Source organism: Acomys minous, assembly GCF_964271855.1.
Source record: "Acomys minous genome assembly, chromosome: 17".
NCBI lineage: Eukaryota > Metazoa > Chordata > Mammalia > Rodentia > Muridae > Acomys > Acomys minous.
The window spans coordinates 17,735,699-17,752,281 of record NC_140500.1 but is presented as its reverse complement, the minus strand read 5'-3'; the positions used below and the strand labels follow the sequence as shown (position 1 = coordinate 17,752,281).

Genomic DNA, 16,583 nt, shown 5'->3' with positions numbered 1-16,583 from the left:
CAAACAAACAAACAAACCTCTCTTTTCTGAGTTCCACAAAGAGGGTGTGAAAACCAATTTTTGCAAACATAGATAAAAAAGAAGGTGTATGTAGAACAACCTGAGATTTCTGGGAGCTCAATGTTAAAAAAGAAGAAAGAAGAAAGAGGAGGAAAGGAAGGAGGAAGAGGCGGAGGAGGAGGAGGAAGAGGAGGAGGAGTAGGAAGAGGAGAGGAAGAAGAAGAAGAGGAAGAAGAAGAAGATGAAGAAGGGGCCAAATACCTGAATATATCCTAGCTATCAAAGCCTGCATTAAATATATTCACTGCTACCAGGGTTGGGAAAAGACAGCTGATTGTCAGTTTGTTAAGATGAGAATGCACTTACTATATGCCCTGGCCCTGCTATCCACATATAGCAGTAGACACCCAATAGACAGGACATTCTCCACAGTTATGTGCAGAGCAGGGACTGACTTTGACATGAACTCTGGTGCCCCATATTTGACCACTTCCCCTTTGTGAAGAGGCCTGATGGCACTCAAAGAAAGAATAAGCAGGCTACTAAGACAAGACTTGTTAGCCTATGACCATATGTTGGGAGAGGAGGTTGCCCTAGGTCATAGACCCAGGGGAGGGGAATAGGGTGAAAGCGGGAGGGAGGGAGGAATGGGAGTATACAAGTGATGGGATAACATTTGAGTTGTAATCTGAATAAATTAATTAAATAATAAAAAAATTTAAAAATGGTAAAGTTGTGAAATGCCCCCAGTTACACAAGAGCTGCACTTTAGGCATGAACTCCACATTCCCAACAGGTAATACTCCCACTGTGTGAGCATTTTGAGTATTTGATTTCAAAAGTCAACCCTGCTGCAGCAGAGGGAGCAGGAGTTCCAGGCCAGCTTGGGATCATCATCATTCTAATTATCACCATTATCTCCATTATCTTCATAGGTTTTAATAACAGCAATAATCATAATAGTAATTTCAGTTAGAGAATACTTGCTTTAAGTTATAAGCATTTACATTTGTCATGAATTTTGTACTTTGGTAAATATCAATTTTGTTTTCTCAAAATCCAATATTCGTTTCCTAGATGAGAAAAAAAATAAGATAATGGAAGAGGAAAAAAGGAAAAGGAAGATAAAAGAATGAAATATAATGAAGCATACACATTTTCAAAACACATTTTTTTCCTTTCTGAAGATTGAAGTAAAAACCCTCATTATATTATTTTCTATAATTTAGCATGAGCTCAAAATGCAGAGGGTTTGGTCCTGGGTGGGCTCAGCCTCCCACCGCACACCACTCTCTACAATGCTTATTAATTGCAGTGGATCCAAAACACAAGCCCAGCTTCCCAGGCAACTTCTGTCACTTGCTCAATGCAAAGCTGTTGTGGTTCCTTCAAAGCAAGCATGGTCTACAGCAACTTGGCACAAGTCACCAGAGTGTAATTTACCAAAGAGGACTAAGCTAAGTGCAAAAACAACAACCAAACAATAACAAGCTGTGTCTGTGGCTCTGGGTCTCCTAAGGAAACTCACTGTTCGTTCTCTTGTTCAGGATCTATTTGAGTATTCTAAGCGCCAACAGAAGAACTAATGTAACTACCTCACAGCTAGTCCTGTCTGCACTCTCCCCTTCCACAGAGATCCTCTGTGACAGGCTCACAGGCTGGTTCAGCTCCTCTGCCTCCCTTCCCTAGTGAACCTCCTCTCTGCTCTTGTAGTTTGCTTTGAATTTTATTCAATACTTACCCATTTGTCCCTCCATCAGGCCTTCTTTGTTAGGGAGCATGCACACTGAAGACACGGCAGCACTCCTTTCAGAGCTGAGCAGCCGAATTTAAGCTACAAGGAGATTCAAACTTGAAAGCTGAGAGAGGAAGTAAGACCTTTGTGAGTTTCATAGGCGGTTCCAGTATTAAATCTCCTCCTCTCTGGCAAACTTTCCCTCCTTCCAGTGTGCTTACTCACTTCCCTAAGCACAGGAGCTCATCTGGTTCAAGCTGAAACACATCCCCAAGACAGGAGAGTACAGTCACATGAAATTCAGTCACTGCAAGAAACAAAACTGCTAAATGCTCTAAACCAAGAGTGTTTAACTTAGAGCAACCCCAGGTGCTGGAGGGTGGAATAAGATGACAATGAGCTTCCGGGCAGCTGAGCCCCATGTTGCTCCAGCTCTGAGTTTTGAGGGCTTCATTTAAGAAGGAGACACCCAGGGTGAGGTCAAAGGAGTCTGTGTGCTAAGGAGCCCAGACACAGAATCTCTAGGAGACAGAGTCAGAATAGAGAGAGCTGGAGGCCCACAGTGCACAGTCAGTGCTTATGAACACACTTCTCACCTCAGAGAATAAGGGATCATTTATTCTGGAGCCAATTATGAGTGACTGTGACCCTGGACTGGATTCAGGATTTCTCATATAACACATCCATATATGAAAATGTTTTTGTCAGTGGTGTGGGGACAGAAAGATAGTGCCCACTGTCACCTTCATCAGGAAACACACAGCACAGCCCAGCGACAGAGCAGTGATCTCACATCTGTACATTGACTGCAAGCTGGGCTGGAACAGTGGCTCATTGCTTAAGACACTTGTTGGTCTTGCAGAGCAGAGTGCAGTTCTTAGGACACACATGGCTGCTCATGCCCTTCTGTATAATCTCAGTTCCAGAGGATCAGACACACCTTCTTGCCTCTCATGCACTTATGTGGTGCACAGACATACAGGCAGACAGAACTTTTATACACATAAAATTTTTAAATAAAAATATTAAAGACTTGAGAGCAAGGAAAATCCTTACTGGGCCACTAAATATCTAGTATACTGGCCTTAAAAAAAAACAAAATAAAAAACCAAAACCCCCAAAAAACTTCAGGAGTGGTACTGAGGGAGTAGGAGTCAGACATACCTCTAGTAGACAGGCAGACAGGAAGAGGAGCCACACCTAAGTAATAAGATGGCCAACTTCCAAGATGGCAGCTTCTTCCTCACTCTCTTGACTGAGACAAAAGCCTGGCAGCTAAAAGCAAATGCCCTGAGGGCTTTTAATCTGGCCGGTAGCACACCTGCTCTTCCACAAGCCCACCTGACAACATCAAGACGGATCCTTCTTCCCAGTCCAATTCCCTACCTGCTTCTGGCCTCTCCTTTCTCCTCTTCCATTCTCTCCTCCCTTCCTCCCTCTCACCATCTCCCTCCCTCCTCCTTCTCCTCCTGTTCTCTCTCTCTCTCCATTCCTATCCCGCTCCCTCTCTTCCTTCCTCCCCAATCCTCCTGCCCACAACTCCCCTCCCTCTTCCACCCTCCAGGTCACTAGAAGCCATTTATTTAATGAGTCATTCTAAAATCCTGCTGGAGCAGGGCCAGGTGGCAAACTGGAGCCATCTGGAGACTGACTTTTCCTGTTCTTTACTGGTTTACTTTGTGTTTAGTTTCCCTTTCCAAGCTCTCCGACTTAGAAATGAAACTTAACACAAGCAAGCTCACTGGAATATGAGGGGCTTTTTACTCTTCTGTAGATGGAGGCCTGTTCCTCCACCTCCAGAACTCTGAGCCAGAGATAAGTACTAGACCTTTTTCTGTACCAGAGTGGAACCTGCCCAGGGACCAGGACAGAGTGAAACTTGGCCTAGTGACAAGAACCTTTGGTCCTTTCTTATCACCTGCAGCAATTCTGGGATTCAGAGACCCCTGAGACTTCTGGCCTGAGTTGAGGAGACATATTGTTAGAAGCACAGGGACATTTAGGGAGTGAGGCTACACTGTGTGACAAAGTAAATGTGGCTATAAGTATGCATTCACTTGTGCAGACCCACAGAAGGCCCACTGCAAAGAGCAAGACTAGCAAAGATTCGTAGCAGCCTCAATATTTATCTCTACAATGGGCATGTGTGCTGCCCACTGTAGGATGTTGACCATAGGGAATGGGCACATGTGCTGCCCAGTGTAGGATGGTGACCACAGGGAATGGGCACATGTGCTGCCCACTGTAGGATGGGGACCATAGGGAAATATATAATGGAAGGACAGCTAATGCAGAGTAAGTGCTTTCCATTTAATTTTCCGGTGACACCTGACCTGCTCTGAAAGTCTACTTCTTAAAATGCAAGAAGACAGAGTGGTTTGAATGATATTGTAATCACTTGAGTTTTAGGTCTCCTGAGAGGTCAAAGGTGCTAATCTTTTTTTCATTTTTTTCCATATCAGATTTCTCTGTGTGTAACCATGGCTGGCCTAGAACTTGCCTTGTAGTCCACACCAGCCTCAGACTCACAGAGATCCACTTGCCTCTGTCACCCAAGTGCTGAGATTAAAGGTCTACACCACCACACCTGACGCAGAGGTTCTATTCATAAGCAGTTTTCAGTTAAAGGGACTTCTCTACCACTGTTTAGAAGTAACCCGATACAGCAATTTGTCCTTGACTCTTGGAAGCTCTAGGGAAGCAGTGATGTTAAAGCCAACCTCATTTCTTGAAAAACATATTTCTTTGAAGTTTCCCTATTTTGATTCAAAGATTCCCTCCAACCTTGGTTCTATGGCCTTTAATTTAGCATCTATTTTCTCAGTCTCTTTATTCTCCAAGTCTGTCTTATTCTGATCTCTCTTAAAGAGGATATACATGACTGAAATTGTCACTGAAACAATTATTTGTATGCTAAGAGACACAAACTCAAATGGAGTCCAGAAGTTCGCGTGGTGGGGGGGGGAGGGGTGGGGGGTTGAGAGGGGAGGAGGCTGACTTCCCTGAGATCCAAACAAAAGCTCACCTTATCAGATTAGGGCCAGCTTCCCCTTACCCAATTGTGGGAGAGACCTACAGTGTAACAGCTACAGCAGATGAAAAAGAGCTGCCTGCCCCCCCCCCCCCCCCCCGCCACCCTGAAGCATGACTCAAAGCTCTTCTGCCCTGTACTTTATCAGTTAAGGCCAACTTCCCTATGCTTCTTACTCAATTATGTAATACCAAGGCTGGGAAAGTCCCACTTGTGGTTTCTGCCTTTAAAAATCTTGTACTCTTGGAGCATCTTCTGCATATATTCCAAGGAGTGGAATAGCTGGGTCTTGAGGAGGCCTTATTCCCAGTTTTCTGAGATAGTGCCAGATAGATTTCCAAAGTGGTCAACCATGTTCATAGCAGCCTTATTCATAATAGCCAGAACCTGGAAACAGCCTAAGTGTCCCTTAGTAGAAGAATGGATAAAGAAACTGTGGTAAATTTGCACTATGGAATACTCAGCCATTAAAAACAAAGAATTCCTGAAATTTATGGACAAATGGATTGAACTAGAAATGATCATATTGAGTGAGTTAACCTAGAAGCAGAAAGAGTCAAATGATATATACTCACTTATATCTGGACACTAGCCCAAGGGGCATGTCCCATGAAAGTCTTCACTTACCAGGACACTGGGACAGAGGGGAAGACTTGCTATTGGGACTGTAGGTGAAAGAAGCAGGGGAGAATGGGGAAATAGAAAGATCCAGAGGGTCCTAGAAACCTACAAGAAGAACATTATGATGGGCAGATCTGGGCCCAGGGGTCCTGCTCAAACTATGGCACCAGCCAAGGACAATACAGGTGGTAAACCTTAAACCCCTACACAGATCTAGCCAATGGACAGGACATTCTCCACAGTAGAGTGGAGAGTGGGGTCTGACTTTCACATGAACTCTGGTGCCCCATATTTGACCACGTCCCCTGGATGGGGAGGCCTGCTGGTCTCCAAGGATAGCAGGCTACCAAGAAGAGACATGATACCCTATGAACATATACGGGGGGAGGAGGTCCCCCTCAGTCACAGTCATGGGGAGGGGAGTAAGGGGAAAATGGGAGGGAGGGAGGAATGGGAAGATAGAAGGGATGGGATAACAACTGAGATGAAATATGAATAAATTAATAAGATATATTTTAAAATCTTGTATTGTAAGGAATCAAGGCCGCCCACCTTCCTCAGCCTCTGGGGAATGGACAGTCCTTGCTCCAGAGCAAGATCAATAAAAAACACCCTGTGTACAGTGCACCTGACTGGTCTCTGGGAATCTGTGAGGTTTCGTGGCTTGGGCATGAGGCACGGTGTCACTGTGTCTTCCTCAACATAGTAAATAATCTTCTCTAATCTCAAAACCTTTCCCTAAGGAGTTTATTTATTTATTTATTTTTTAGACCTTACCAGTTCGAATACTTGAGGCTTCCCAGTCTGTCTCTTGTTTCCAGGGAGGGGCTTTTTTTTCCTGCCTCCTTCATTGGATCCTGACCCTTTCTCCACTCAGGGAAGTTGTTGAATCTGTAAGTGTTAGTTCCTCTGGTCTGCAAATCAGGCCAACAAGAGCCCCTTCTCAAAGGGACTTAGCTTCCTACCTTGGCTACGAAAATATGACTTTGAGAAGCTTGTTTGTGTTAAAGAGCCATCTTTTTTTCCCCTTAGCAAGGCCTTACTGTAAGAACCCACTCTCTGGGGTTTTAGTTTGAGTTTTTCTTCAGCCAGCTGGAGGCCTTGTTGCTTTTCCAGGGGTAATAGGGATCTGTGAACTTCTGACTTAGAAACTGTGGCTGTTCTGTTTTCCTTTAAGGAACAGAACTAAGAAACCACTTTGTAGTTTCACTTTCTATGTGCATCTGCGCCACTTTGAGCCAAAGTGTTAATGTAATTTTTTGCAAAACAGTGTCTGTTTCTCACTTTCTCTCTTAACCTGGCCGTCACACAAATAACTGAGACTCTTACGTTTGTTTGAAAATAACTTCACAGCACAATCCCTGAGCACTTATTACTCTACTCTTAACCCTCTAAATTAATCTGGCTTCCTCCTGGCTTGCATCCCAGAGATAGTTGTACCTTATAGCTTTCCCTGTTCCAGCTCCTTCTTGGTCCTCTTGGACCCCCTCCCCTGCATGAACCCCCGACTTTATCTTCTAATTCTCCTCCCTTGGCTGGCAGAAAGTCCAGCCCCATTTGCTCCCCTGTTCAGCAACTGGCTGTAAACTGCTTTATTGGCATATCACGGGACACTTGGGGAGCAGCGTTTACACAAGATTGAGACAGGGGATTCTCAGACAAAGATTACAACCAGGGGCTACAGAAGTCAGCATCTGAGTTGCACAACACCTTATGCCTATAATTAATCATTTGTCCCTACTGGATGATAAGGGCAGTTCATGTCTTTATGCCCCAGATTGAAGGTAACTCTAAGTACACAGCTCTCACTGTTTCCAGCTGAGCATGTCATCTCTGGGCCTTGTGGCTTTCAGATCCACTGTGATTCAAAAGATTGGGGGACTGGCACTTTGGTTTGTGGTAAATTATGGAAATGGAGTATCTTGTGAGATTTCTGTTAAATTGTCTTCTGTATTTGGAAACTGTTTCATTCTTTTATTTTTATTTCTCCCTTCTCTCTTCACTTCAATTTTTCACTGATTGCTTACTTGTTTTAGTAAAAGAGTATGGGTTTCCTGAAAAACTGTGTTCATAATTACATGATTACACTATTTGTTTCTATTTTTGGATATGCATGCTGTTTTCCATCCCCTGTGGTACTGGGTATGAGAACTGGGGGCAACTATAACAAAATCATCTCCACTAAAAATAATTGGGGAGTCATTTCTGGTACTTAATATTTTGTTTCAAAAATCACTTGTTTCTTGAAACTCATTGGACCTTTGAAGGAGCAGCACATTCGTTCTAATTTGTTAAAGGAAGAAAAAGGTGAAAGTATTAAAAAAAAAGTGTCTTTTTTCTAAGCTGTTCTCTGTCACCTTGCTGCATTCAGAGTATCTTACACAAACATACACCAAGACACACATGCATACACATACATGTACACTTGCAGACATGCACACATACACCAACACACACACACGCTTACATACTTGTGCACACACATTTTATTGTAATTGACTCACAGATAAGCACACCACACAGCTCCATCAACACAGCCACTCAAACACTCACCAAGTCCCGAATCATATTTCTCTCATAACCTTCCACACAGTTAGAATAGCCGTTCTGAAGTCATGGAGCTTTGGTTATGGTTTTAGACTTTCACTGTCAGTCACATTTGTATGCACTTATCTGCCACAAAAAAGGAAAACAATGACAGAGTTGAAACTAGAAAAACAATTCTCTTTATAACTGTTTTAACGACTTGTGTGCCCTCTGCCTTCACTGTGTCATGTTCTGTCTCCTTATGTCACTCTTCCTTGTGATCCTGTCTACATGCTCACACTCACAGCTGTCCACACGATACGTTACAGGTTGGGACTGTGTGTGAGGGAGTACAGTGTGTTTCTGTCCTTGGAGTGTGAGTGACCTCACTTAGTATTATACTTTCTAGGTTCCCCTACTTTCCTACAAATTTCAGTTTTCTTTACAGCTGAATAACATTCTGTTTTGTACATAAAATACACTTACATTATCTGTTTCCCAGTTGAAGAACCATCTAGGTCAGGTCCTGCTCCTTGCTACTGTAAATAGGGGAGCAGCAAATATGGATGTATGAGCATCTCTGTGGTGGGATGTGGAGTGCTCTTCTTATACAGCCAGGAGTGGCATAGATGGGTCACATGACAGGTCTATGTTTAAGTTACTGGCTGTATCAGTATCAGTTTGTACTCCCGTTTCTGCACATGCTTCTGCACAGGCTGAGTTCTGCCTGCCTCTGCCTCCTGAGTATGGGGATTAAGGGCGTGTGCCACCACTGCCCAGCGTGGTTGCCAGATTATTTAATGGTAGACATTGAGTGGCTGTAATAAGAGCCAGCTTATGTTTACATAGATTTAATGTGTGTGTGTGTGTGTGTGTGTGTGTGTGTGTGTGTGTGTACATGCATGCATGTGTGTGTTTGAGAGATAGACAGAGACAGAGGGACAGAGAGAGAATGAATGATATGAAGCTCATGATCAAGATTTTGGTACCAAAAAATTATTTTGACCATATCATGGTCTACAATTCTGGCATTTCTCTATAATAAAATCCAGATAAGAGAGCAGTTTTCTTTCTTTTGTTAGGAAAGGAGGATTATGGGAAAGGAAGCTGTAGGATTCCTGGAGTCAGGACAGTCCCCAGGGGCTGATGGCCTAGAAATGATTTCCTTGCAGGGTATGGTGTCTTTAGTCCCAGGATTCAGGGTCAATTAGGAAAACAATAGCAACGGTGGGGTTCCCAGGTAGGCTTCCTGAATTCCAAGCCCAGGAAGGCTCCAAACAGTCTCTCACAAGGTATTCATGGTGTGCCCCAAGGGTAAAGCCCGCCAAGATTGCTTCCACCTGTGACAAAGCTTAATCTTTCCCACACATCCCCCTTCTCTTTTAAAAAATTAAGAACTATATACACATATATACATATATACATACTTATCAGGACATACAAAAAGACATAACAAAGTCTTTTTATATTTGTTAACCTAAGGGAAAGTATACCACTATCCTACCAAAGAGAGTCCTTTTCTTTCATGAGAAATTGCAATTATTAATCTATAAATGTGTTTTTAATTCTTAGACTAAAGCTTCTAGTAACACTGTGGCTATCTAGTCTTCAATCCCATCAGAGACCCAAGAAAGAAAATCTATCTAATAAAGGAAGTGCTGGCAGGCAACTTCCAAGTTGCACAGTACAGAGAGAGCAGACTGCCTGGAAAGTCATTGAATTCTCTCCTTCACTGGGACAATCAGTCTTCAGCCTTATCGGCCCAAAACATCCAACGAACTGCTTTTTGAAGCAGGAAATCCGACGGTCTGGTCCATCTAGTCTCTTCAAAGCTGGACAGTCAACTTTCCAGCATCATTGTTGATCATTGCAGACAGTCAGCCTGTCATCAGCCGTAGAGATAAGAGCAGTAGCAGAGCAGTTTTTCCGTCTAGTGACCATTCTGTCACCAGCGTCTCTTGAAGTCCCCATCTTTAATGATGCAAATGGAGAGGCGGCCAGGAGCGGATGTCTCTCTCTGTCAGGAAAGCCCTCATCATTAAATGTCATATTTTGTGGATCTCTGAAGAGTTTGAAGAGCAAATCTATCTATTCTTACAGTTATCAATCTATTCCTTTGAAGACACATACGAGCTATTAAACAAACCTGCTCTATAACAAAAGTGAGTATCTAATAGGATTTCTACGTAACTAAATACCAACTTTTATCCCCGATGATCCAAACAGTTTTTTATAAGACATTAGTGGTACATGTATAATACATTAAACAAACATTGAACAAAAAGAACTTAAATTTCTAACATACAATATACAATATTTTGTCAACATATAACATACAATACATAAGGCAAAAATGAATGGAATATACAATTTAAGTTCATATCAATGTGAAGCAAAAGTTGAAGTCTTAAATTTTTATCAATCAAAAGTCTTAAATTTCCATCAATCTACAATACCAATGTAGAAATTTTGAAGTTAGTAGATTCAATAATCTACTTTTTATTCTACAACCCTGTATCCTCCCTTATCAATATAGAACTTTTGAAGTTAGTAGATTCAATAATCTACCTTTATTACAACCCTGTATCCTCCCTTCCTTCCCCCCTTTTCCTTAATATTAAAAGGGATAGAAAGTAAGAGAGAAAGAAAGATAGAGGAAAGAAATCTCCAAATGAACTTTTATTAATTGTAAATAACCCCGTTAGGCAAAGATGAGCATTGGTAACCCACAAAAAACACCCATCCCACCTACTGGGAATGGGGGCATCATGTTCTCAAAATTACTTGATGCTGTTTAAGAGAAAAATATTTTTCAGGTACCCAAGAAAAATAGTATATTGGCCAAGCGCTGGAAAAGCTAGCTGTTTTTGTCCAGTCCTTTTGGGATCGATCCTTTTGGCTAGCCGATTTATTGTTAATATGTATGCAATTTCTGGAAGAAGCAGTAGTGCCAGAGGCAGAAGTTCGATCTTCATAATTGTCCTGTTTTTTGCTCTGAAAGTAAGCAGACTTTAGAAATCATTAGTACAGGTATGTTAGTACATGTATAATTTTTTAAGGGAACATCATTTGAGGCATCTTGCTCGAGGTGCCAGAGGCATGCTTTTGGGGTTAAATCACCCATGCTGTCTGTTGTCTTCAGCATTGTCCTGCTTTTTGCAAATACAGGGCTCTACCTGCATATACACCAATAGGACAGAAGAGGGCATTAGTTCTCCAAGCTGTAAGGAACATTGTCAAGCTGTAAAGAACCAGGTAGCTCTTAAGATTCACTTGCTATATGGTCAGATCTAATCTTTATAAGTTTAGTTGGTAGCCATATATTTTCACTCCCTGTGGAAACATACGCATACCCATGACCCCATCTCAAAACTACTGCAGGTTTCCATTTCATACTTTCCAAGTCCTTGAAGAATATTGGTTGCCCCAATTCCTCAGTTTTTTCTATTATCCAATGTCTCTCCGCAGCTGACGTCCCTTCATCATTCACATTAAGAAAATTTAGAGTCAACAAAGCATTATTTAATCGATCCCTGCCTGATGGCACAGAAAGAAAGAATAAGCAGGCTACCAAGATGAGACTTGATAGCCTACGACCATATAGTGGGAGAGGAGGTCCCCCTTGGTCACAGACCTATGGGAGGGGAATAGGGTGAAAGTGGGAGGGAGGGAGGAAGAGGAGGATATAAGTGATGGAATGACAATTGAGATGTAATCTGAATAAATTAATAAAAAATAAATAATATAAAAAAGAAAGTTCAAATCACTTGAAATTAGATCAGTGGTTCTCAACCTATAGCTCGTGACCTCTTTGGGGGTTTCATATTAGATACCCTGCATACATGCTACAATTCATAACAGTATTAAAAAACAGTTATTAAAGTATGCCACAACATGAAGAACATTAAAAGGGTCGACACATTAGAAGAGTTGAAAACCACTGAAGTAGACAATGTGAATCCCTTAGTATGTTTTCCTAGACTTACATGTATGAACACATACACATGTGTACAAATGATGTGATATCCTTCATGTTCTGGTTGAAAACTGCCATTTTCTTTTTTTTATTTTTTATTTTATTTTATTTTTTTAATTTTTTCTCCTTTATTAATTTATTCTTGTTACATCTTAATGGTTACCCCATCCCTTGTATCCTCCCATTCTTCCCTCCCTCCCATTTTCTCCTTATTCCCCTCCCCTATGACTGTTCCTGAGGGGGATTACCTCCCCCTGTGTATGTTCATAGGGTATCAAGTCTCTTCTTGGTAACCTGCTGTCCTTCCTCTGAGTGCCACCAGGTCTCCCCCTCCAGGGGACATGGTCAAAGGTGAGGCACCAGAGTGCGTGAGAAAGTCATATCCCACTCTCCACTCAATTGTGGAGACTGTTCTGACCATTGGCTAGATCTGGGTAGGGGTTTTAGGTTTACCGCCTGTATTGTCCTTGGCTGGTGCCTTAGTTTGAGCGGGACCCCTGTGCCCAAATCTGCCTATCATAATGTTCTACTTGTAGGCTTCTAGGACCCTCTGGATCCTTCAACTTTGCCTTTCTCCCATGATTCTCTCATCTAGAGTCCCACTAGAATGTCCTCTCCTCTGTCTCAGTTTCCTGGTAAGTGAAGGCTTTCGTGGGATATGTCCCTTGGGCTAATATGCAGATATAAGTGAGTATATACCATTTGAGTCTTTCTGCTTCTGGGTTAACTCACTCATTATGATCATTTCTAGCTCAATCCATTTATCCACAAATTTCGGGAATTCCTTGTTTTTAATAGCTGAATAGTATTCCATAGTGTATATGTACCACAGTTTCTTTATCCATTCTTCTATTGAGGGACACTTAGGCTGGAAAACTGCCATTTTCTTAACATCACTCTGTCTATATATATTTTTATATTGTTGACCAGTGTTCTGTCTCCTAATGCCTGTGTTGACGTCTTTCAAACAATCTTTTATACTATTTATCTTTCTTGTTTTAGAGCATTTGACTAAGTTTTCAATAGTCACCTTTGTCAATCAGATGGTGTATGTGTCTTTAATTGATTCTTGAAACAAATTTAAAAAAGTAAGGCTGTTAGATGCATTAAGTCTTGCCTTTCTGATACACATGGCCAAACTTCCCTAGTGAGGTTCTGTGGATTTGCTTACCTCTAAGATAAGCATGGAAGCTAAAGTTTTGATGGGAGAGAAATAAACTTGTTTTAAATAAAAAAAAAAAAAGAAATATTCTCAGTTCCTTGTGATATCAAGGTGGGAAGACAGGGAAAGAGCAGCAACTGTAGATAATGGCTAAAACCATCTCTTGGCAAAGACTAAGAAGGATTTTGGCAGTAGAGGACATAGCTGTTGGGTTTGCTACAAATCCATCTCCGATCTGCATAGTCCCTGCCACTGCTGATCTCATTGCTGTTCAGGTAGGCATGTTCTTCCACTCCCCTGATGGGAAGCCTGAAAATAAACCAGAAACAGTGAGTCTGCAGAGCCCAGACGTGCATCCACTTCTGCAATGAAATCTCATCCATCTCACCTCCTTATTTGTAATATGAATAGAATCACAGAAAGGCAGAGCCCTGTACTAGTTTTGCACCCAGTGTCTTTTATATTCCTAGGGTTCTATGTGAACACCACACCTTTGTCATTGTCCACGATGAACTCTGTAAGGTGTGTACAAAGCACTGAACTGGTGCTTGTTGCCATGTTCAAATGGACTGCTACCATGATGGCCTCACTGATGGGGATTTTCGGCTCTGTTTTGAAGCATTTTCCAAAGGGGGAACCCACTTCTTAGTAAATTGTTGAAAGGGCTTTAATGATGGATGTGAATGCATCTGTGATTTATCATTTCAGTAAAACAGCTATGTTCACACTCAAGCACTGCCTTGGGTGCTCTCTGATGACATGACTTTAGGGGAGGTTTCCAATGCCCTTGCAGTCTCTGCTTCTATGAACAGGGGCAGCCATGCAAATAGTGGATGGATGGGTCACAGGCTTGTGGTTCTGCAATGGCTTCCTAGGGTTTCAGGCCCTCACTGCTCATCTGGAGTTTTGTCTACATCCCACACAGGGCATTTATCAACAACATAAAGTTCTTAATTGGTGAAGGAGCAGAAAATAGCTGCCCCAGATACCATCATCATGCTAAAGATTTTGAGTGAAACCCAACTAAGTAAAGGTTTTGAAAATGATGGCCAATATATGGGAGAACATCCAAAGGATTTGAGTTTGTGGGGATGTGGAGTTTCTTGGGGAATGGTTCCTGTATGTAAGCACACACCCTACCTCCCAGGCACTCTTCCAACCCAAGGGTTTATTATTTTTTCCTTCCCAGTATAGTTGTCTGCACATGATGCAGCCATTTATATCTCATAGACACAGCTAACACACATCACTACATATCAACTCAGTAGAAGGAAAAGTGGTCTGCAAACTTACAAGTTGTTATAAACAGTGCTGTCTGTCCATGTCCAAGGGTCCTCTAAGGACTCTCTGTGTAGGCCGATCCAGTAGTCAAAAGTCCCCTTGTATCTTCTTAGGAAATTCTGTCATAAAACATAGAAAGTGAAAACATGTGTCCCTCTGTTTCAGATGACACCTGAGGGTCTCCACTCCACAGCTTCCTCTAGAGATAACAGGAGGCCATAACTGAGGGTCACAGAGTTTGGAGCTGTAATGACTTCTACTTCTGAGTGGATCTGGTAGACAACTGTAATTCTAAAGTGCCTCCTTTGAATTAAAGTACCAAGTTTAATGACACATCCCTCTGTGGCTGGGATAGTTCCTGGGTAAGCCTCCTCTTCCAGTTACTAACAATTGTCCCCTTCAGAATGCAACATGTGCCAGCTTAGAGGAAAACACTCATGAGTACTAGGTGTCTCAGCATAATGGCATATGTGACCTTCCAGACTGGCTATGAGTGCTACATGAGAGAATGTTCCTTCAAAGTCTCAGGGCTGCAGTCAGAAGTGTTACCATCAGCAAATGGCACACACTCACATGTCCCCATGTCTCCATCTGCTTGGGGTGGGATCCTTCCTCATGCTTCATCTTTAACCTCCCTATCTCAAGGCAATACATATTCAACAGGAGAAACAAACCAGCCAACCCATGATCATTTCTTACCAGCTCCTCCATGTTGTCAAATTGAGCTAGTTGGGCCTCTAGTGCCATGCAGGAGTCCTGGCTGAATGTCTAGTTACTTGTGTATTCAGAAAAATAAAAACATTTGCTTCCAAATCCAATCCAGTCTCTTGGGCAAACAGCATAGGCCTTTTTGACAGGGGCCTGCTCAGTCTTTCTTACTAAAATTTAGACAGTACAAAAAAGTGTAAGGAGCATGTCTTGTCTCTTTTGAGCATAACCCCCTGAGCTCAGCTGTGAAGTGTAGTTTGATTGTACCTTTCCTAATGGATCTGAAAGAATCCTCTCAGGAGCACGATGGCCTTTATCTAAAGGTTTCCCACTCGGGGCCGAGTCCCATTCCCTGTCTGGTGCTTACTGACAACAGGGCTCCCTGGACATGCATGTCTATGATGTCATCACTTTTGTGCTTTGGATGATCTTTTCCTACCACAGGAGTTACTAGAGCAACATGAACTCTGCATGGACACCTACTGTGACAGTCAGTCCAATAATTGAGATACCAGTGAGAACTATGGGGAAGGTAGTGGATACAGTGCAGACATGTGGCACTAAAAGACAGTTCACATACCTAAAAGGAGGTGTAAGATTTTCTTACACTATTCTGAAAAGTGTGCTTGTAATATCCTATAAATTGATTACTTCAGAAACTTTTATTTAATCCTTCCAAAATACAGTTGCATATGGTAACTAAAACCAAGGGTAATGGGGAGACATGTATCTTCCTGGCCATATTACTCCTCCCTGTGCTCACACTTCCTTGAGGTTTGTCCTTTGGGTATTGCTCACTTGTTCTCTGCCTTGAATAGTTCCCCCTGGTGGACTTATGTCTTCTGCATCTCTGTCTACAGGTTGCTAATGTCACCTTCCCAGCGATGTTGAGCCTGGCCTCCTGTGCACACCACAGCCGTGCTGTTCCTTCACTGCATCTCCCTGCTGCAGCCTAAGATCCTAAAGAACAGGAATTTCTAGTGTATTGTCCCTGGAGCCCTTCCCACAGTGCCTGGCTCCCAGGGATCAGTAAGTATTTACTGACAGCATGAATGTGGACAGAATGCTGCAGAATTTAGAGAAAACGTCACTTACCTGAAAAAGCAACAGCAGAAAGAGCAACTACAGCTACACTGAGGACCATGATCACCACATAGCAGCTGTAAAGCTTAACAGGAGGCACAGGGGAGGTGATTCTGAGATATTCATCTTCAAAGTTGCTACCTGAAAATATAAATACGAGAACATCAATCTAAAAAAACTTTTAAGGAAAAAAATAAATTTACTCAGAATCATCTATAGATTTGGTTTGTACTCTGCCACCACACACACTGTCACAGAAGGCCCTGGTCTGTAAATGATGTCCATGGCTCACAGAAGACTAGAGAACAGGAAAGAATTGCTGCCATAGAGTCTTCCAGTTATTGAACTAAAGGCCAGTGAAAGAGCAACAAACAGAAAGAGAGAAAATCAGGTTGGAAAACAGACAACAACAACAAAAACTACCCATAGATTTAGTCTATAAGGATAGCCTGTTTAGGAC

At 42.3% G+C, this 16,583-nt stretch overlaps 2 protein-coding genes across 2 annotated transcripts in view; one reads left to right on the top strand and one right to left on the bottom strand.

The window, feature by feature from the left end:
- Positions 1-16,583, top strand: part of LOC311587961 (C-type lectin domain family 2 member D2-like) — a 101,764-nt gene that overhangs the window by 38,324 nt on the left and 46,857 nt on the right. The window lies entirely within an intron of this gene.
- LOC311588639 (C-type lectin domain family 2 member D-like) lies at positions 13,121-15,182 on the bottom strand. Its single transcript, XM_084766507.1, has 3 exons — positions 15,032-15,182; positions 14,345-14,451; positions 13,121-13,360 (listed from the first exon to the last, which is right to left on the bottom strand). Exons 1-3 carry the CDS (start codon positions 15,077-15,079, stop codon positions 13,225-13,227), a joined length of 291 nt encoding a protein of 96 aa, XP_084622633.1. The 5' UTR covers positions 15,080-15,182; the 3' UTR covers positions 13,121-13,224.

Coding starts and splice junctions, on each gene's coding strand:
- LOC311588639 (XM_084766507.1), bottom strand. CDS start 15,079: ATGGCACTAGAGGCCCAACTAGCTCAATTTGACAACATGGAGGAGCTG. Junction 14,452..15,031: donor TTGACAACATGGAGGAGCTG/GTAAGAAATGAT, acceptor GTTTTATGACAG/AATTTCCTAAGAAGATACAA. Junction 13,361..14,344: donor AGCACTGTTTATAACAACTT/GTAAGTTTGCAG, acceptor GTTTATTTTCAG/GCTTCCCATCAGGGGAGTGG.